This window comes from Panicum virgatum, chromosome 6N (assembly GCF_016808335.1).
Source record: "Panicum virgatum strain AP13 chromosome 6N, P.virgatum_v5, whole genome shotgun sequence".
In the NCBI taxonomy this organism is placed as follows: domain Eukaryota; kingdom Viridiplantae; phylum Streptophyta; class Magnoliopsida; order Poales; family Poaceae; genus Panicum; species Panicum virgatum.
In genome coordinates, this window is record NC_053150.1 from 28,628,676 (window position 1) to 28,650,097 (window position 21,422).

A 21,422-nucleotide genomic window follows, 5' to 3' on the forward strand; every position below is an offset into this window, starting at 1 on the left:
GAGAAAGAGGGAAGAGAGGAAAATATTTCTTGCAACCATATATGGGTAATTGGGTATTAACTTAAAATAAAACCAAACTAACTTTACAAATAACTGGAGCAGAACTATCTGTACGAAAATGGTGTCAAAAGAAGTAAATAAATCCACACATCATTATTATTATTTGTGCACACATACATACAACCAATATTATAGAGCACAAACCATAGATCCAAGGGACAACTTACGTGAAACCTGATGCTATAATCATATCTGAAATACATTTGTCTGGAACCTCTCGTCATATAACTGCCAGTGGCCATACCTCCCCATATGGAAGGAGGACCTAGGTATGTAGATGTTGGGCTTTACAAGTGTTTCCAGATTTTTCAGGTTAGCAGCAGCCTGATCTATCCCCCGGCTTGTCAGATTCGCACAGCCAAACAGGTCCAGGACCTCCAGCTCCTTGCATCCTACAGGGAGTGAGTTGAGACCGACAGTAGTCAGCTTTGAGAACCTTAGCTCGAGATGTTTCAGCTTTGGCATGAACTTGGATATCGTAATGGCTTCCCTGTCACCATCTTGGGGGCATTCTCTTAGGTAGTCCTCGGGAACTATTCCGACATGTTCTGATGGGTCGATCCAGTTGAAAATATTCCGCTTGAGGACCCTGAGGTTCTGGCAGCTCTGGCCAATAACTTCCAGTGACTTGTATGAAACCTCATAGCAGTTGCTGATGTCCAATTCTGTAAGCATAGTGCAGCATGCTCCAACAATGAGCATTGATCTATCAGTTACAGCCGGACTTGTTCTGATGGAAAGGATACTAAGACTTGGAGACCTGCACATGATGAAGTTACTTAGAGCTCAGATTAACACTTTCTGTCTAAGTGAAAATACGGTACAGATTACAGAATACAGAATACTTAAGACAACAAAAATAAAAAATAGCATCAGAATGACTCACAATGGCATGCAAAATACAAATATCGAAAAGCAATAGCAACTACTTTAGGCATATGGACGAGGACAAGGCATCTTTCATCCTCTGTTGCTGAGGGTACATTCCCAACAAAAACAGCAAACATGCTATGATGGATATTTGAGTAACAGACTAAGATGGTACAATCTAAAATAGCTAGATTAGCAGGATTCAAGCCACATAACTTCAGGACAAAATAAAGATAACATGATGCTTCTCACATAACACAGCAGACTAAACAAGGTTAAGACTTAACTCTTAAGAGAAGATTTCAGTAGACTGAGGCATTTTTAGTAAAAGAAATTATCGATTTCACCATAAAAGAACTGGAAAGAAAACAACAATATTTAAACTGCCAGTAACTGTACACTTCATTTACTTGAATTTACTTCAGACAAATACCATTGCATTTACTTGAAAAGCTTAACAATGACATCTTTATAAGCTGTTTTCTTCATTCTGAATATAGTAATACATTTTCATGAGATCAATATAGATACTTTTATGCATATTAGTGTATATGTTTTGCCAGAAAACATCGTAGTATTAGCAGAACTTGTATCCACAATCATATAATAAGCCCCCATCAAGGATACTCTACATGTAACACATCTATAATAGGAAAGATGCAGTATCCCAGGTCTGTAAACTAGTATGTTTAGTACAGGTAGATCCATCAACTTGAAAACTGTTTTGGTCCTTCAAAGAGTATTTACCCATGTATGCCAAAAATATGTTTTTTTGTGGCATCTCATCCATGTGGCAATATAAACTGATGCAGCACCTGTTTCCACTTCCCACCCTTTATCCTAAGACATTCACAAACTGCTATGTCCAAGAAATCAGCCATATGGTGTGGGGGTACCCATGCTTTTTTAGTATTCAGGCCACAATCTACCAAAAACTTCAATAATGAAGACTTACTTGATTAACTTATATGAATCCAACTCTACCAGACAAAACTGTCAAGACTCAGGCTTGGTTGCAAACAATACGGTTTCCATTAAGCTTATCAAACATGGAAATGGGTAAAACAAAATAGCATACACTAGAAAATATTGAATCCTCTGTTGTGCCCTAATAAGTCTAGTCACCATCAAACATGATCCAAAAATTCATGCCCAAAACACAAATAATCCTAAAAGCCATCTGGAAGTCTGGACTTAGTTCACAAGATCTCTTTCGTCAAAAGCTTCAGTTGTACTGTAAGAAAACTGAATGTATCCCCGGGTTTCAGGTTTATACATAAAAATGAATTAATTGGAATTAAGTCCTTTTTTTCAAAAAAGAGTCAAGATAAAACCTATAAACTGTGTTCCTATAAATGATCAGCACCTTCAGCAACATGGACCATATGGTCATTTAGGAATTTGGAGAAAGTGGTCACATTTCTCCATCCCAAGAATATCATTAGAATCTTCGGTGCACATTTCTCTCCAATCCCGCAAATATTCAGAATGAGATACAAACATTTGTAGCTCCATCCTCAGTGCAATAAAACCCCATCATACACCAATGGCCTCTTTGAAGTATTTTCATTTCAAAGATTTCCTCTTTGCTTCAACCTATGTCTTATACTTCTGTCAATTTATTAGTTCTAGTGAGAAATTGGCTAAAAAGCTAATAAATGACAATATGCAGGAGGAGCTATCACCTAATTCATGCGAACAAAGACTATAGCTTGGTATGTTGGTTTCCTGCATAATTTACTTCTTTGTATGAAAGACAAAAATTTGAGACCTCAACAGCCGAGAAAGGAACCTCCACAAATTTAAGGCACTAACATGCACAAATAAATTGCATACTATGCATATCATTCCAGCAATCTGAGCATCTAATCAGATCACGGGGTTCGGTAGGTCTACCAATACATGCCGGGGAAAAAGCCTCAAATCTTGCTCAAACATTTCGTCATGGGAGAGCTTGAGGTCATCACGCCACACCAATGAGGCATCAATTCTCACAAATCAAAGATCCCACGTACCTCTCGGCGGCGAAAGAGAGCCCGTCGTCGGAGCAGTGCCTGACGCGGACTTCGCGAAGCTCCCTCGCAGCGAGCGTGGCGGCGGAACGGAGCATGGCGTCGACGCGGCGCTGGAAGGCGGGCGTCCACCACGCGGCCGCCTCAGCGCCGGGGGTCGACTCCGCGAATCCGGGCTCGAGGTCGAGAGCCGCGAAGAGCCCCGGGCGGGACCGCGCGGCATCGCGCCAAGAGCGGCAGCACGCCATGGCGCCCCGCCACAGGTCCTCCAGCGCCAGACGCGAGAACGCCTCCGCCAGGCACACCGGCGTCATATCCGACCAGTCCCGCTCCTCCTCCGGCGCCGGCGCCGCCGACTTCTCCTCGCCGCAGACCAGCCCGCTGGTCGCCATCTGGCTGGCTAGGGTTCTGTGCGTTTCCCCCTCTACCTGATGTGCGGCAACCAAAGCTTCCCAAGCGTGGAATTGGGAGAACGAAGAAGCAATCTGCAGTGGCAGTGGGCCACAAGATTGCACGAGAACTTGGTGGCATTTATGGGCTCACATTTTTTTCTTTTTTGAAACAATCATGGGCTCACGTTAGCTGGTCTTTTAGTAAGCAATTGGGCCTGACCCGGCAGCCTCACGTTTTGTTCGTGTCCTCCCGTTTCTTTTAGTTCAACGGCCTTTTTCCCCCTCAAAAAAAAAGTTCAATGGCCTTTTTTTAAAGCCTCAACCTATGTACGAGCTATAATATCTGTATCTAATCAGAAACTACAATCTATTCATACACGGCTACTAAGTGCAAAGTGACGGGCACATCATCTTAATATAGTCCATAGGCGCGTAAGGCTCCTCCAAAAGTAAATCCCGAAAAATCCCGACCAGGCAGTGCGGGGGGTCGATTCCCCGCTGGCTGTCTCCCATCCATGAGAGCTTACCACTGGGCCATTGGCCCGTCCGTAACAGTTTCTTTTTTATTTTCGAGGAACCCTAAAAGGCAAAAAAATAATCAGGAGGCTTCTTAGGTGATCCTGGGTTAGCGTGATAATCATTACATGGCTGCTAGTTCTACGAAGGAGAGATTTGATAGAGCAGTTGCTTAATAGTGCTTGGAGGTGTATTTTCCCTCCGGTAAGGGTTGTTAATGGGACAATAGACATTCAAACCATAGTCCAATTATAATTGATGTGGGTAATAAAGAGAACATCGAGTGGAATGGCCCCGTGCAGGTGTTACTAAAATTTGTAGCTAGATGGCTGGAAGAGGAGTGTGATCCTTGAGAGATTAAAGCGTGGGGGAGAGCAAGAGCATTAGAGGAAGGGGTCTGATAGTATGGTGGAGATGGAGAAGGTGTTGTGCATTCTATGGGAATGGGACAGGAATGTTTTAGGTCAGGTGGGCAAATTTAACTGAGGAACGAGAACCGAACCGAAAGAACCAGAAATCGGAACCGAAAGAACCGGAACCGAGAATTTCGGTTACCAATTCGGTTCCTTGTTATGTGGTGATTAGCACATAACAGCCTACCAGTAAAGAAGAATTGTGACAAACCGAGGCATCAATATTGACACTATATGCCTTGTTTGTAGAAGACTCAATGAAGACCGCACACACTGTTTTTCAAAGGTAAGTATGCAAAACTATGTTGGCGCCTCATGAATATTGGAGACATTAGAGCTGAATTGGTGAAATGTCGATCAGAAGTGGAAACACTTAATAAGACTTGGGGTTTGGAGAGGAACATACAACTGAAAGTTATTGTGTTTCTTTGGAGATAGTGGTCAACAAGAAACAAGGCTAATGATGGTGGGAGGATGCAGAGTGCAGAGGAGATCTATAGCTGTATGTTATTTCTTCATGGAGTTCTAAAATTTTGAGGGGACTGCAATGAAAGAAATGGGTGTGGTCCGGAATAATTGGAAGCCACCTTTTGAGGACACTTACAAATTTAATTCTGATGGATCGTTTGATCTAAGTAACAGGCCAGGGGTTGAGGTTTGGTTGTGAGGAATAATAGTGATTAATTCTGATGGATCGTTAGATCCATGTAATAGGCCAGGGGTTGAGGTTTGGTTGTGAGGAATAATAGTGGTGAGGTTCTTGCTACAGGGGGCGGATAACATCACCTATGCAGCGAAGGGCTAAGGGGGTCACTACCGGAAACGCGAAGGGTCCTGACGGTATAGGCCCGACCGTCAGGAGCCCGATCGGCAGAGCCCGCAACCCGCAGCCCGCACCAAATCGCCACGAAGGAACCTGCTTCTCAAATCTTATCCTCTCCACTCCAGCCCCGGCTCCTTAGAAACGTAGGCCACCGCCGCCGCCATCGCCGCTCATGCTCCTCCGCCTCCGCCTCCCCCTGCCCAAGAGGTCCCCTCCGCACCGCCGCCGCCTGCCTCCAGGTCCACGCCGCCTCACTCGAGCTCCTCTGCCTCCGCCTCCCTTGAGGTCCTCATGACCCTAACCCTAGGCGCCACCTCCGCACCGGCGCCGTGCTTGCCGGCCGGATCCACACCGGAGCCACCTTCTCCGACCTCGGTACTAGGTGGATCTGCCCCAACGGCACCGCATCCTCCTCCCTGACCTCGGGCTGGTGCTGCTCCTCCCCGACCCCGGCGCCGGCGACGCTCATCCTCGACCTCGGGCCGGCGCACTCCTCCCCGAGCTCAGGCCGGCTCAGATATGTGTGCTTCACCACCCCGTACACTTTCTTCTTAGTCAGAATTTTAATTTCATCTATGATTTTTCAGTTAATCTCACCAACTATATCTCAGATTCTATAGTTTACACTTGATAGACTATCACATGGAATGTTCCCAGATGTAATTCGGTCTCAATTCTTGATGCAACTGTTGCCTCTTGATGCTACACTACTAATGCATGGTTCTTCCTGTTCTATGTGTTAGATCCGTCAATTGCTTCCTTTGACTATTGCTCTAGCACATCTTTTTAACTCATGAAACCATGTTCAGGCTATAGGGTCTCAATCATCATGCTTCATGTTTATTTAGATGTTCATTTTGGCTTTTTGGTTGTTTCTTTCATATCTGGACCTTTTAGGTCACAAGATTAAAATTTGAGTTTACTGGGATATGTTCATTACATTTCTCCTCTGCTGTTCAAGTTGATTAGCAATGCCTTAGTATCATGTAGATTTAATTAGTTGTCCTTTTATTTTTAGGTTCTCGGAATCTAGATAAGTTTCTAAAAATATATGTTGTAAATTTGCTAGAGATGTATGGGACTACCTGCCACTGCAATTGGAGTCATTCTTTTCACAAGAGTTGCCAATTTGTTTTCCCTTGCCAAGATGCTTTCAACTAGGATGAGTTTTGATTATTAGTTCCAAAATTATTCATTTCATTATAAATGTGTACACAAGCTTGCAGGAGAATAATCATGCCTCAACCTATAGGTGCAATGATGATTTTTGTTTTAATGAATTTGAAGTACCAGATATTGCTTGCTGGATGCTTCATAGGTGAATTTTGTTTACAGTTCAACATACTACTGCTTTTGACTAATAGTGTGATGTGATAGGATGACTTGTAATTAGTCGATAGATAAGGATTGACCCTGTTCTATTCATAATGATATATCCTAGAATTTATTTGGAGGCAACTAGCTGGAGTGTACTTGCATGTTGGCAGAATCAACTGATTGGTTAGTAATTTTATTTACCAGGAAGTGTTGTGAACTGCTAGCTAGCTGCTGCACACAAATCTAATGGGTGTGTGAGCAAATCTATATATGAAGCATCACTATTGTACTTTGCTGGAATCTGGAAGTTGAGTGCCTCTTTTATATCCTAGTTCTTGTGTAGATCTTGATTCATGAGCTAGCTTTTTCTCTCTTGCACTCATGTATGGTTAGTTTGTTCTGTAAAACATTGATCCTTTTGGCTCTGTCAAATTAGAGAAGAGAGGTAACACATGTCCACAGCGATACGTGAAAGTTCTGTTCCTATGATGCTTGTGTGTTTACCTCCAAAATTATCTTGGGTATCTGTTCACTTATGCCATATCATTATATTGCAGAACGACATGGATTGCAGGTTTCATTAGCTACAGCTAAGGGTCCAACTTGCCAACAAGGTGATATTTTAGAGGATTCTGAAAAGACCATACCAGTATTGGAGCTTGATAAATTTCCAGACGTATGAAATGGATTGCTGATTCTGAAATAGTGCAGGGTGTGGCACTCTTGGGACATGAAAATGGTGGTTTACTGAATTTCAGTTTGTAATATGCATTCTCTGTCCTAAGTTGAAATGCCTTTTGGTTCAGAACTAGATGTAGGCAGCAGGATGAATTACTAGTTCTATCATTACTAGTTCTTTTCAGTTTTGACAACTTCAACATGGCTGTCATCTGATTAAGTTACTTTTGTTCTTGGTCAGGTACAAAAATACAGCGACATAGAGTTAGCATGAACCGCCATCCTTTATATTACTACCGTTCAGCTTCAAGGTGAACTTCGGTTACCTTTTGTTTCACTTGGAGTCATATTGAGTTGTCTACAAGTTCAAAAACCTAGTTGGGAGTCTTGTATACAATGAGTTATATAGAATTTTATGCCAATAACTTGATGGATGACAATGTGGTCTGTATGTACTTGATGTATATGAAACCTACAAATTGTATTTGTTGTAATCATGGATGCGGACCTGCATGTGTGTATATTATTTTCTTATCTCTTTTAGGTGGTTTAAAAAATTGTAATCATGGATGCAAATCTGTGCTTGTGTGAATATATTATTTTTTTTCGCTTTTTTAACTGTTTTCCTGATGGTTTGCCGTCAGGAATTGATCACAAACCGTCAAGAATGTATCTTCATGGCATCCTCAGAACAGCCGACAGGGACTACCGACAGGAAATAGTCCCTGTCGGCCAACCGACAGGAAAAGGTCATCTTTCCTGACAGCGTGGTCCTGTCGGCGAATTCTTGATGGTGAGCCGTCGGGAATTATATTCCGGACGGCATTTAGCCCTTTCCTGATGGTTTTTGGTCGTCAGGAATAATCTGTTTTCTGGTAGTGGGTGTGTGGGGTATGTTTGGGTTTATGTATGACTCTTTTCTTCTTCTATCAATACAATGATACGTAGCTTCCTACGTGTTCGAGAAAAAACATCACCTTTGCAGCGTCATCCTTACCAGCTAAAGCTATTATAAGAGCATCCTTCAGGCAGTACATTTAGGTATTACACGAATAATCTTGGAAATTGACGCCAAAATTCTTGCTTCCGCCCTCAAATCAAGTAGCATTTATCATAGTGCTATTGGTTGTTTGGTGAATCAAATACGAGACAATATGCATTTTGAGTTCTCCTTTTGTACTATGTGTTGCCCTCTGGCTTGAAGTGTTTATGAGCCAAGTCCCAGACTATGTAATAGCCTTGTTTTGGGTGATATGCTTATCAAATGTATCTAATGAAGCTGTGCTTTGTATAAAAAAAACCATGAGCGACTACATGATACTCCATTCCAAAAGGAATCCTGCCCTGCCGCGCGTGGCTACAATGACATAGCAACCCCGACCAGATCTGTGAGAACCGCCCAATTTGATACTATTTTAAACGAACCGTCGGTCATTATCATCCAGATGAGAGTTAACATGTGCTTGCCGGAGAGCGTGCCACGTGTTATCCCACATCTAGAGACACGAATAACCGACACGTCATTCATCCAAAATAATATCAAATCCGGTAGTCCCGGTATGTGCTCCAACATACACCCAGAATCAGCATATGCACATACCGTTTACAATCGAATACATCGCCAATAATCCACAAAGAGCAGTTTTATCAAAAACTGAGTTCGAAACTTAATATTTCAAGTTCAATATAGGAGGGTTCAATTAACTTCCATTACAAGCCTTGGGCTCACGAAAACCATATTAAACAGAAACTTAAAGATTATCATATTTACATGCTCTCACGGAGCTCGATTACGACAAAGACATACTAAGATGATGATGCCTTGCTCAAGGACATCATCTCAACCACAACGACCTACTCCTCCCCCGTATTTGGATCAGCGGGGTAGAAGTGGCCGAACACCACTTCCGGCTCACCTGCAACTAGGTTTAGAAAGCAACCTGAGTACAAAAGGTACTCGCAAGACTTACGCGATTAAATAAACAAGGATCATGCAAGGCTCAAGTAAAAGCTTTTAAGGGTAAGTAATTATTACATAAGCATGAGCTTCCTAGAATATCTCCTAGCAGATTTAATTAGTGTTGCCCGAAACCCCCAAATAATTTTAGTTGATTAAAAGAGTAACATAATAATCAATAGATCATTGACAAGACATGATTCCAAAACCAACAATACCGAAACCCTCTAAGAGGAATTCGGCGAACAGTGAGCTTGCTCATATCCGAGAGCGCGGCAATTCGAATTGATTATAACCTTGCAAGGGTGTACTACTTTACCCACAAGACGCAAGGACCATGCGACTCACCCAACCCGCTAAAGTTGGATAAGGGGGTACTCGCGTCAACCGTTCCCAACAAGACTCAACCGTTGAGGGTACGCCCAGCTTGTGCGTGGAGACTTAGTTCCACCGAGGACATCTCTATACTTTCCTACACATAGTTCCACTCGGGGATCCGCTAAGCCTCCCTGCATAGCCCTTGGCCACGTATCTGGGACCGAGCCCCAATGGTTAAGTCAAAGAAGGTAATTGGCTCATCTGTACCATTATATTGGATATGTGGTAGCACGGAAAGGTGCTCAAGGCCGATGGCATCCACTCGGTCCTTAATCGATCCAAGAGGATTATGCCCATGTGATTTCATTCTCTAGGCCTTACCATTCCGCTCGAATCTCGGTACTACCACTTGACTAACAACCAAACCCAACAAGTGCGATCAAGGGTAACCGGTAAGTGTGATACTCCAAACATTCCTTCCTAGCAAGCGATAAGAAATCTAAGCAGGGCTAAGCATCTAGTCAAGTTAAGTAATTAACTGACTAATACGTGGAAAGGACATGGATAACAATTCAAGGAAGGATAATGCATCAAAGTAGGTACAAGAATGCAATACATACATAATATATATAACCCAACATTACCCAAGTGAAATAACTAAGCTAGTCAAATTAGATAGGTGCAAGGAATTATGCTTAGCTGCTTGCCTTGGTTAACTTCGGGCTCGACCACGAACGGGACTCCGGGTTCAGGCTCAACGGACTCGGTGGGCTCCACGGGTTCGACCTCCGACGGCTCGGTCACTATAATGCATGAATGCGATGCAAGAATTAAGAAATGAACTTATATAGCAAGCATAAATCACCATTTAAAATGACCATGCAGAGAACATTACAAGGAACTCAAGAAAATTGGATTTGCAGTAAAAGGATTTTCCTATAATTAATCATAAATATATTAGTTTTCAGCCACTCTAAACAAGGTAAATCAGAAAAGGAATGAAAACTTAATTAAACAAATCCAAAAACATTATCTTAGATACTATTTTTACTATTTTCTCACTTTCCAGCAAAAAGTTCTATATTAAACCATTTTCAGAAAAAGTATAAGAAAACAAGCTAAAACTTTGATAAACAGCAAAAAAGCAGGTGAACAAGTTACACCAATGAAAACTAGACCTCACAAGGAGTCTAAAAAAATTTAGTTTGAAATTTTTAGAGCAATACTCAAATAACTAAGCATTAAACTCACTTTTGCAAAATAAAACTATAGATAAATCTATAGCAAAGTAAGATGCAAAACAATATTTTTCCTGAGTATACCTAAACTAGAGGAATCCAACAAAACAAGTTTCATAATTTTTGGAGGTATACACAAATTTCTACGCATTTTGCAAGATTGCAGACAAATAAACCTAAGAAAACACTAGCAAAATTGCTAGGTGCACCCGGATCCGGCCACACCCGCCAGGCCAGAGGCCGACAGGTGGGTCCCACGGGCAGGCGCCCCACCCAGGCCGGGTCAAGGCAAGGCCAGAGGCCTTGACCGCGGCGTGGGCGCGGCCACGGCACGCGTGGCGCGTCGCGCACGCGCACGCCGTGCGCGATGACGGCGGCGGCGCCGCCGGCGAAGCGGAGCCGGAGCGGGGCAAGGGGCAGGGGCATGGCATGTTCTAGGGCGAGGCATAGCTCACCCCGCAAGCGGATGGCGAGGAAAAGCGACGGGGAGGCGGCGCGATGGCAGCGGGCGGCGGCGGACGGCGAGCTCCGCCGGGAGGCCCTGCGGAAGGGGAGGGAGCCGGGTGAGGAGGGGAATGGGTCGAGGACGACGAGGGAGTGCTCCCCATGCGAGGAATCGACGAGAAGCTCACCGGAACGGGCGAATCGATGGCGGCCGATGGAGCTCCTCGCGGCGGCGTCAATGGCGGCCGGGCGGCGTGGGCTCGATTCCGGCCGGGAGAACGCGGGAGCGAGCTCGAGGAGGCTGGAGGAGGTGGAGGGCGAGGTGAAGGGGCCGTGGGCGCGCGGAATCGAGGAACAGCGACCGGAGTTGGTCGGCGCGGCGATGGGGGCGAGCTCTGCTCGAGCTCCAGGAGGAGGAAGATGGGGAGGAGAAGGAGAACACGGCAGCGGGGAAGGATAAGGCTGGCGACGGCGGCTGCAGATAAGGACGCGCGCACGCGGAACGAGGATCGCCGACGCGTGTTTCAAGGATGGACGCCGGCGAAGCCGACACGCGGCACGCCGCGATGCGCGCGCGCCGGCGCTCCGCGCGCTCAGCGTTAGGGTCGTGACAAGATCTATCCAAATAAATCCAATGATCCGACTCGACTAGAATGTGAGCCGAACTTGGATTGAAATTTGCAGCCTGCAACAAAAATCATTTCGGGCACCAATTAATTTTTCAAACCCGAATCCCAAAAAATACGACATCTGAAAATTATACTAAAAAGTCAGGTGTAGTTTGACCCAGGCAAAAAAAAAACCTGCTGGTTGGGTCTGGCGAGTTCGGATTGAAGAAATACATGAACTATGTATTTACCTATTTTCGTTGTTGCTTTACATTATGTGGTTTTCAATGCCAAGGTCTAATGAGACATAGCCCCACTGTGGCTGGCTACAATTGTTGGGACGAGGCATGTGAGCTTAGAAATAGAGGCCGAGCAGGTTGCCCTTCATACCTCTAAAAATATAATTTTTATTAAAATACTTTACTATACTAGTCACTTGGATCAATAAATGTTTTTAAAAAATGCAGTACACAGGCAAACACTTATACATATGTACCCATACTCATCCCTATGAATACAAGTATGTGCACTATCTTATTAGCACCTCCGAGCAATGGTGAAGCTAGAGCAAATTAGAGTAGGTGCATCTGCCATTTGGGTGCATGAGCTTGAGCTATAGGCGGTGCATAAATGGTGAACAAATTCCAAATCACTAATTTTCCATTTTCTTGTGGGTGCATCTGTATCCCTTAGCGACTATGTACCTTCGCGTTGTTATCAAAAGACTATGCCAACATATCCTCGAAATTGACGAAGTTACTCCAGACGTCTTGTTGTTGTCGGACGCGTCACCTATCACTAATTAAGACCGTTAATTTTTTATTGTCTTTTGCTTTAACTTTGATCATAATTTTAACTTATAAGCATATAATTGTAAAAAATACATATGAAACTATAAACATATTGATTTATGTTTAAACATTAAATATCTGAAATTTACGCACATCTATGAACTATTTCACTATCTACCACTACCATACAGGTTTGACCGCTTGATTCCTTTCGTGATACTTGAAATTGTAGGATACTAACGCAATATATTACATCATAAATATATTAATGAGGAAGTTTCACGTATTTATAATTTGTTTAGAAGAAGATGTGGGGTCAAAATTGTTTGAGTACCTTGTCACTTGTCGGCAACAACTAACAATGGCTGTGTTAAACCTCTAACTTTTTTCGGCGCTAACGTTCAACTACTAATTAGGAGTACTAAATATGAATAATTGACAAAACTCATTCTATAACCTTCGGATTGCAAGATGAATCTTTTAAGCCTAATCAGATCATGATTAGACAATGCCGCGCTACCGTAAACAAACTCTAATGACATATTAATTAGGCTTAATAGATTCATCTCGCGATTTTCCTCCATCCATGTAATTAGTTTTATAATTAGATCATGTTTAGTCGTCCTAATTTTTGGTTGAAAATTAATACAGTGAATTTCATCCTCCTTTTTTCTAATCTAAACACAGCCGACATAAATGGAAGTTGGTATTGGTAGCCAAACTTTTAAAAATTTGAGAAAACAGAGATTACTATTTGTAGTCAAAGTTTCAATATTTGGATTGGATTTTTGACAAAGGTGTTATCACAGCAAAGTAGTATCTATCTATCTATACTATAAAGGAGGAAAGAATTGAAACCCTTTCTCACTAAGATTAGTCCCACCTTACTCCTCACAGAGGCCCCACTTGTCAGCACAAGAGGTTTGACAGGAGAGGTGAAGAACCATGGTTTTGACGTTTCTAAAATATTTCCGCCAAAATGTCAATACTTTTTACACCAAGCACTTTTGGTTACTCACGTTTGTACCCACTTATTACTTTACTTGTGTAACCTTAGCATGCATATTATTTTTTTTTCTAAAATTCTCTATTTACTTTCCTTATTCACTTAGAATTTATTAATTATTTTCCTTGTGTAACCTTAGCATGTATATTATTTTTTCTAAAATTTCTCTATTTACTTTCCTTATTCACTTAAAATTGATTAATTACTTTCCTTGTGTAACTTTAGCATGCATATTATTTTTCTTGCAGATCGATGCCCAGGGCCTGCATATGGATAAGAAGTTGAGGACGTCCAGCACATCAATATGGCCGATGATGCTGCTGCTTGGATCCATCGCACCATTGGACAGTGAGGCTTGTAGTCGACTTAGGAGAAGACATGGTGAGTCGGAAAAGCTAATGATTTTCTAGAGAGGGAAGAATGACAGGGGTGTGAAATTTTCTTTGCATCTTTCTAAATATACACATAACTTTGCACGGTAGGGATGTAATCACATGATGCTTTCCTACAGAAGAAGATTATATAAATTACTATATATCAAATCAAATTATGTAGCTTTTCATTAAAGATATTTACATTATGGATACTATTATAGATGGAAATCAATCGTTTATTTTCTGATCAAAGGAAATAAATATTGTATGATTATATAATGGCATGGATGTGAAATAAAAAATGTATGTCTCGTGAGACAAACTATCAGTCTTGCCTTTTGTTGCACCGAAATCTAATTGTTCCTAAATTGTTGCTCCTATTATTTGGTAATTAATATCAATCAATCAGTTAGTCAATCAGCCTCCACACCTCCACCGCCGGCCCCTCGCCCGCCGCCGCGCGGCTCGCGCCTCCCACTCCCACTCCCACTCCTGCTCCTGTCACCATCTCCGCCACTCCTCTACCCCTTCCTTCCCATTCTTTCTGCATCTCGCCGGTGCACGGGGTAAGGCGATGGGAGCAGTCCTCGAGTCCTCCTCACCGTCTGTGAAGTAGCTGCCCCTTGCGCCGCGCAACGCCTCCTACTTCGCGTCCTCAAACACGCGGAGTGTCCCTGCTCCGGGAAAGAGCGTCGTGGCCTCCCTCCTCTGCTCGCGGCTATGGGAGGCGCGCGTGGCGTGGAGGCCGATGGCGGTGGTGCCGACGCAGGCGCCGCAGCTATTCCAGGGCCCATCGCCGGAGTCGTTGCCATCGTGGAGGTGGCAAGGGTAGCCACCCTAGGACGGCTGCTAGGCTGCGGCGGCGCGACACCGTCTCTACCGACGCCACCGTAGAAACATCAAGACCGCGACTTGGAGTTCAGACTCGGCGACGGCGAAGTAGCGGGACCAGCACGCTGGCCTACAAATCCAAAGTTTTTTCATTGAATTTTTTCTTCTTTTACTTATTTGTTTTGATTATTGTTCTGATTTGATTTCTTGTTCTTTCTTTTGTTGTCCGTACTTTGTTCTGGTGACTCGTCAGAGTTTATCCAGTTGTATAATCCATTGAGGACAATGAACGCGGCTAGCGGCGGCACTCGATTTCCGTCCAGGTTTGTCGGCTCTCAATCTTTTCTCCATTTGATTCATCGCTTTATAAATATAAAATTCTTGTTAGGATTTTATTTTTTAAAACACGTACCACATGTACGTGCATCTTCACTAGGATCTAGACCTTGAACCCAAGGACCCGGTTCCAACCAGGGTTTTAAAATCCGACCGGTGACCGGTAACCGCCGCCTCCGGTTCCGGTATACCGGTCCAGTTTGGCCGGTTACCGGTTGGAACCGGACAAATTCAAATTTAAATTCAAACTTTCCAGTTCAACCGGTTCGTATCGGTATAACGGCCGGTTTGGCTGGTAACCGGTCAAATTCAATTTTTTTCTTTTTTGGTTTAAATTCAAATGCCGCAAAGTATACTAAATAAATGTTTGTATAACATATTTTAGTCTAAATGAACCCTCCAATCTTCTTTTGTACTACTTTTACATTGTATTTGTATACTTTTGTATGGATGTTTTTTTGTTTAACTTCAAATCCCCGCAAACTATATTAAATGAACGAATTTTTGAGAAAATTTGACACCATTAGATTTGTCGCATCTTGAAGTATTTTTAGGAATTTTTGAGAATTTTTCATTTTTTAAATTCAAATTTAAATTTTGAATTTGGACCGGTTTCATCCCGGACCAAACCGAAACCGATCCGGACCAGTTTAACCGGTAACCGGTCAAACCGGACCAGTTACCGACGGTTTGGTGAACCCTGCTTCCAACCCTAAATAACCGTGCACCCAAACGACCCACTTCCCTGAACAACTCGCCGCCGTCTAAATCTGCGCAAACCATGGCCACCCCCTCCGCCGACGCCGCCTCGGCGGTTCGTCCTTCTGTGGTATCCGCCGCCGAGGATACGCTCGCGGCCGCCGAGTCCGTCGGGGACCACCTATCCCAACTGCTCGCTGAGGCGGTGAAGGACCCCGACGCCGTCGCCGAGCTCCCTCCCCTGCTTCGGGCGTGCGCCTTCCTAGCCGTGGCGCAGGCCGCCACCTCCCTATTAGCGGGTACCGTCGGCACTTCCCTTTCTCGTTGCGTAAGGTTAGCCATTTTTTTTAATTTCCTCATTAAAGGTATATTTTTGTGGATTTTTGCAGTGCGGCTAAGGTGTTCAGGAATTGACCCCGACGAGCACCCCATCAGAAAGGAGTTTGTAAGCTCCTCCTATCTCTGAGAATCCTCAAATCTTTCGAAGTGTTTTGCTTCGGGATGCGCTTGAAGTAGGAGTTATATGCCAGTGTTATTGACTGGAACAAAGATGGAGTACCTTTTGTAAATAATTGCCTTGGAGCATTGAGCGTGAGGGTGGAGCACTTTAGCTTGGACTTATTCAACATGCACATGGTTATACTACAGTAGCTTTTTGTGGATCCGAACAGAGCTTCTATCATTGTTATATTGCTTTTGGCATGGTTCAGCATTTAGCTTAATTTGCTGTTATTGCCCTTTTACCGTAGAATTTGCATGGAGAAAGTTTTAGCATTTGAGGTCATTGGGATCATGGTATTTAAGGTGCCAAGGTGACTCGTGGTGACCTAGCCCCCTCAAAACACCTAAGCGTACAAGATGAGTGGCGGGGTGACGCCATAGACATATCCTAAACATACCATGACAGCAAAATTTAGTAGCATGTACAAACTTTTGTGGAGCAGTCGTGCCATACATTCTCTCCTTTCCAGTTGTTCTTGCCATTCTTTCTCTTCTCCCAAGCAGCAAGCCGCACAATGAATGAGCAACAAAACAATCAGCAAGACCAACAACAATAATGATTAAGTGAAAGCTGTATATTAGCAATATGACTTATGATTTGGGATTCTGTGTGAGAGCATCTTAAATCGAAAATTTTGTTTCATTTTTGTCAACAATTTGTTCTAGTTCCGTCGGAATTTTAATTTATTGAGAAATTTTTTGATAACAGCAATTCTTGAATGAAGAGTTCTATTTGGATATACCATGATTTGGAAATTTTAGTCTATCTATGCTGTCAGGTATTTTGTTCAAAGTTATATGTTAAAAGGAAAAAAAAGATATTTTGTAATCCTTGAGGGCTTGTTTGGAGGGGATTGGGAGGGATTAAATCCCCAACAAGTCAAAATTCCCACTCAATCCCTTCCAATCCCTCACAATCCCCTAGTGGAAGTGATTAACCGAACAAGCAGTGAGTGGAGAATTCTATGTAGCCACATCAATTCAATATTTGTAGATTGTTTGTTGGAGGCTACGTGGCCACTACTTGAAGTGAAAATGCAATCTCTGTATTTGTCAATTAGTCTAGCTCTTCAGTTGATAGTTTTCTTTTTTCCTGAGCTCTGATTCTTTTCTTTGCAGGAGAGGTTAAGCCTGTGTCAAGAGAAGTTAGATCGATTTGAGGATTGGGACAAGGGTACTGTATTGCGCTTTAAATGTGTATTCATAGTTTATTCATAGATATGCAATGATGGTACCCAGTTACTACCTGAACTCAATTGCAGCACCACTTCGCCCTACTACTACACTGAATACTCAAGCAGCAGCAAGGTTCATTGGACACTCACTTTCCCACCTGACATCTGGTACATATTTGAATATTAAATTTGTGTGGATTTTTTGGTTATTAATTTATTATGGCTTGGATTTGAGTTTTGTTGTTGTTGTTGTTGTTATTGTTGTTGTTGTTTCAGATCAGAAGAGAAGCATGCAGGCAATTAGTAGAGGAGAAAGAAGGGGTTGGTCTGGGCAGAAGAGAAAGCCTGAGCCTTTACCTGAAAAGAAGTCTGTCCGTGCTGCTGCGGAAGAGTTCCTTGCAAAGGCTGCTCAGGAACTTATTGGGAATAGTGATAGCAGGGTGAAGGGTCCTGTTATACTCATTTCTGATGAAGATGAGGACTAGATCAGTATGTTAGTTTTGTTAAGATATCAAGAATTTATTGCTGCTTCTGTAGTTTTGTTCTTACTGCATGAGTAATGCTACACCTACAAAATGTTAAAAGTAATATTCACATGCTAATTTGTACAGCATTATAAAATACATCTGACATGAGGGTATATACGGCCGCAAAATCACAGTTCATGGAATTTCTCTACATAATATAGTTCACAGTTCTCCATCCTTGCATGTATGATCCTTGTAGAGGTTCGCCATCCTTGTGAGAATATCTGAAATTACCTAACTCAAATATCTTCAGGCCTCGTTTTAGATAGTTTTTTTACTTGTTCTCTGCTAATGATATTTTCAGAAGAATGTAATTTAGGTATCCCAGTACCTGTATCTGAATTTATAAATGTTAAACTCATGTTTGTCCCTCTACTATCTGTAGAGAGTTGGGCAAACACCACACCCAACTAGGGAGGTGAGCTTCCATATAAATAGCCAATACGGCAGAATACAAAAGGGTGAGCCATTAAGGCAAGATACAAAGTGTCTAGCTAATTATGGTAGAATACAAAAGGTCAAGAACTGGACAGTTCTAATTATGTCTAATACCCGCCCGCAGTTGAAGTGGGAGGATCACCGACGCATAGACTGGACCGAAAGTTAGTGATAACTGTACTGGTAGGCCTTTGGTCATGATGTCTGCGAACTGGTGAGAAGATGGAACATGGAGGACCCGAACTTGTCCCAAAGCCACCTTCTCACGAACGAAGTGGATATCGATCTCAATATGTTTCGTGCGATGGTGATGGACAGGATTGGCTGCCATGTAAACTGCACTAACATTGTCACAATAGACAATGGTAGCCGTGGTGATAGGAAATATGAAGTTCCTGAAGCAAGGCCACAACATGGGCAACTGCCCTGTACTCAGCCTCGGCACTGGAGCGAGAGACAGTTGTTTGTCTTTTAGAGGACCAAGACACCAGTTTGTCACCGAGATACACACATTAGCCAGAGGTAGAACGCTGAGAGTCCGGACAACCAACCCATTTTGCATCCAAATATGCGGTGGGAGTGTCTACATTCAAGTGCATCTCAGTTCCATAAATTTTTAAAGTCATCAAAGTGCACATGACATGTGAGAATTAGTTAGGCTTGATAGTAAATTATTGAAGGCCTTGTTTGTTTCAGCCTGGGATTGCGGATCGTAGCTTTAAGAATCACAAGATGAAAGAAAACGTTAATGTGTGTTGTAAGCTGCACTTTTTCACTGAAACAATGAAGCCTTTGTGATGTTGATTGATATAATTTTTCTTGTCGCCTACCCCAACTTGCTTGGGAAAAAAGGCTATGTTGTTGTTGTTGTTGTTGCTAGTGTATAATCATAAATGACATTTTGTATTATTAAATGGATAGGACAATGTATTAAAATGGTGATTTTGTGGACAAAATATTTTTTCATGCTGTTGAAAATCCACAATTTGAGATTTAAGGCAGCAGGGCACGGTTTTGGGAGAGTTGCTTATGCTGTGGTACAAATGCGTGTTCATATCCTGTGTTGGATGAAGTCTTCTTCTAACTTAACATAATAACTGTACTCTGCTTGCCCCTACATCAATTGTTCTTGTAACACAACCATACTGGACTTCTACAAAAATTCCTTCATAATAACTATGCGCGTACTGTAGCCTGTGTTCGGTTGTGGTCTCGTCAGGCCTCTTGACTATTTGTTCTGTTTCCATGCAGGAAAAATGGATATTAACCAGGTGACATGCACATGCCTGATGCATCAGCTATGCAAAGCAAGGTAGAAGTTCTTGATGATGAAGATAACACTAGAGTGCTGTGTTGTTGTACATGGAACAGGCAATGGAGCAAAGGGTTGCTTCCTCTGTTTTGGGAGCTATTGACCTCAAATCTTGTATCCGAGTTCCTGTCTGGAAAGAATTTTGACTATATATTTGTTAGAGGAGTTGGAGCAATTATGTGGTTTGTGCGCTGCAGGCCTGCAGCACCCCTAATAATGAGTATTGTCATATATTTGAATGTCAATTACAATCTGTGGAAGATTTGTGATCTCCAGCAATTTTGGGGGTACTCAGCCTATGCAAGACTTAATCAATGTATTCATACTGTGGATGAACATCTTTTGCAGACTTTTCATCTGGCAATTGAGAACTGGTGTGCCTTGGTAGAATGTGTGGGATACAAATCACTTAACATTTTTCCATTTCTGGGGAGTTTATACCGGTGGTAAGTTGCAGAAGTTTTTGTTTTTCTGTGGTATATATGCATGTTAATCTGTTGTTTTGTGTTGTATATATTTGTGTACGTGATTCTCTGCACAGCAGGAATTTATACCTAAGAGCAAGTATTATAACACGCTGTAAGTAGGTTGAATGCTGAGATGGAGTAGAGGAGAGGGGGAGAGAAGAAGCGGGCTGTAAGTTTACAGCTGGCTTTCCTAGCTTCGTTGTTAATTGTAAGTCTCAAGTGTAAGAGATAACTGAGTAACAGAGCATAGATTGAACTTCAGTTGATAATGAAGGTAAAATGCTCTTTTTGTTTTTAGCAATGGTAAGTGCTTTATGATCAGTTTGGTTGTGACTAGCAACTCCTCCGTTGAAAGTGTAAGCAGAAATATTGTCTGGTTCAAACAAACTGATCGATTGGTTCATTAATTCCTGATCTGGCTCTCTTTACAGCTCATCTATTCTCCGAGCCTACTCTTCACCCAGGAATTCGCCGCATTGCTTCCGTTATGCTACGAAGATGCCTCCGACCAAAGCTCCCTTCGGCACGCTCCAGTCTTCGTGAACTCTTCGTTCCTCAGGCGAAGCCACACTCTTCGTCCTGGTACCGAAGAGTCCATATCTTGCTTCTGTCGTCGCGCGGCCCCAGGTCTTCGCTCGTCTTCTTCACCCGACCTTCGGTTAACTATCTGAAGGTGGCGTCCCCAACACCCTGCCTACCTGTGAGCTCCTCCTGCCGCTGCTCGCGCCTGTTCGCCTGGCCACCGACCACTCACCATCCCTGCCGCCGCGCCAAGGCCACGCCTGCCCGCCGAGCTGCTCTTGCCACCGCACGCGCTTGTTCGCCTGCCGCCACCCGCTCGCCGCCCCAGCCACCGCGACGGGGGCGCTTGATGAGGCCTGGTCGCTCGGGTTGCTTGCTCCCCCCACGCCGTGCAGGCCGTCCCACCGTGCTGCACCAACAAGCGAGTAAATCAGTCATGCTTTTCTCCTGGAGCGAGTAAATCATGGGTGCTTCTTCAATTGACGGCATCATTTTTAACTTTTTCAACCAGGTCTAGATTGTTACCCTGATTCCTCTTACGTGTGTTTTTATTCATACATGATCATAGTTTTTCCCGTGTTGCTAATTATACGTTGTAGGTTGTTTTTCTATTTTCAATAATTTTCAACCCGTTGCCTTGTATCAACTCTGAATCTGAAACAAACAAACTGATCCATGTTGACATGTTTTTTTCTAATAAGAATGTGTATGTTCTATTAAGACAGCGTTTAGTTCCCAAATTTTTGTGTATAGTAACCGTGACATCAAGTTTTCGAACACATACATGGAGTATTAAA

The 21,422-nt window shown here is 43.0% G+C and overlaps 2 protein-coding genes across 3 annotated transcripts; one reads left to right on the top strand and one right to left on the bottom strand.

Moving 5' to 3' along the window:
• Window positions 1–105: 105 nt before the first annotated feature.
• LOC120678891 (F-box protein SKIP1-like) lies at window positions 106–3,450 on the bottom strand. Its single transcript, XM_039960334.1, has 2 exons — window positions 2,946–3,450; window positions 106–820 (listed from the first exon to the last, which is right to left on the bottom strand). Exons 1-2 carry the CDS (start codon window positions 3,332–3,334, stop codon window positions 247–249), a joined length of 963 nt encoding a protein of 320 aa, XP_039816268.1. The 5' UTR covers window positions 3,335–3,450; the 3' UTR covers window positions 106–246.
• A 12,256-nt stretch (window positions 3,451–15,706) lies between these two features.
• LOC120679083 (nuclear nucleic acid-binding protein C1D-like) lies at window positions 15,707–20,000 on the top strand. 2 transcript variants are annotated; one of them, XM_039960584.1, is made up of 6 exons: window positions 15,707–15,982; window positions 16,073–16,128; window positions 17,304–17,358; window positions 17,447–17,527; window positions 17,636–17,848; window positions 19,576–20,000. In XM_039960584.1, exons 1-5 carry the CDS (start codon window positions 15,766–15,768, stop codon window positions 17,842–17,844), a joined length of 618 nt encoding a protein of 205 aa, XP_039816518.1. In that variant the 5' UTR covers window positions 15,707–15,765; the 3' UTR covers window positions 17,845–17,848; window positions 19,576–20,000. The 2 variants fall into 2 exon arrangements, with proteins under 2 accessions (XP_039816518.1, XP_039816520.1); XM_039960586.1 differs by having other exon boundaries at window positions 15,713–15,982; window positions 17,636–17,852; window positions 19,576–19,990.
• Window positions 20,001–21,422: the final 1,422 nt, after the last annotated feature.

What these genes read in the sequence shown, in the direction of transcription:
- LOC120678891 (XM_039960334.1), bottom strand. Translation starts at nt 3,334, where the DNA reads ATGGCGACCAGCGGGCTGGTCTGCGGCGAGGAGAAGTCGGCGGCGCCG. An exon ending in CTCTCTTTCGCCGCCGAGAG is followed by an intron (nt 821 to 2,945) that starts GTACGTGGGATC and finishes CATCATGTGCAG; the next exon opens with GTCTCCAAGTCTTAGTATCC.
- LOC120679083 (XM_039960584.1), top strand. Translation starts at nt 15,766, where the DNA reads ATGGCCACCCCCTCCGCCGACGCCGCCTCGGCGGTTCGTCCTTCTGTG. An exon ending in ACCCCATCAGAAAGGAGTTT is followed by an intron (nt 16,129 to 17,303) that starts GTAAGCTCCTCC and finishes TTTTCTTTGCAG; the next exon opens with GAGAGGTTAAGCCTGTGTCA. An exon ending in ACTTTCCCACCTGACATCTG is followed by an intron (nt 17,528 to 17,635) that starts GTACATATTTGA and finishes TTGTTGTTTCAG; the next exon opens with ATCAGAAGAGAAGCATGCAG.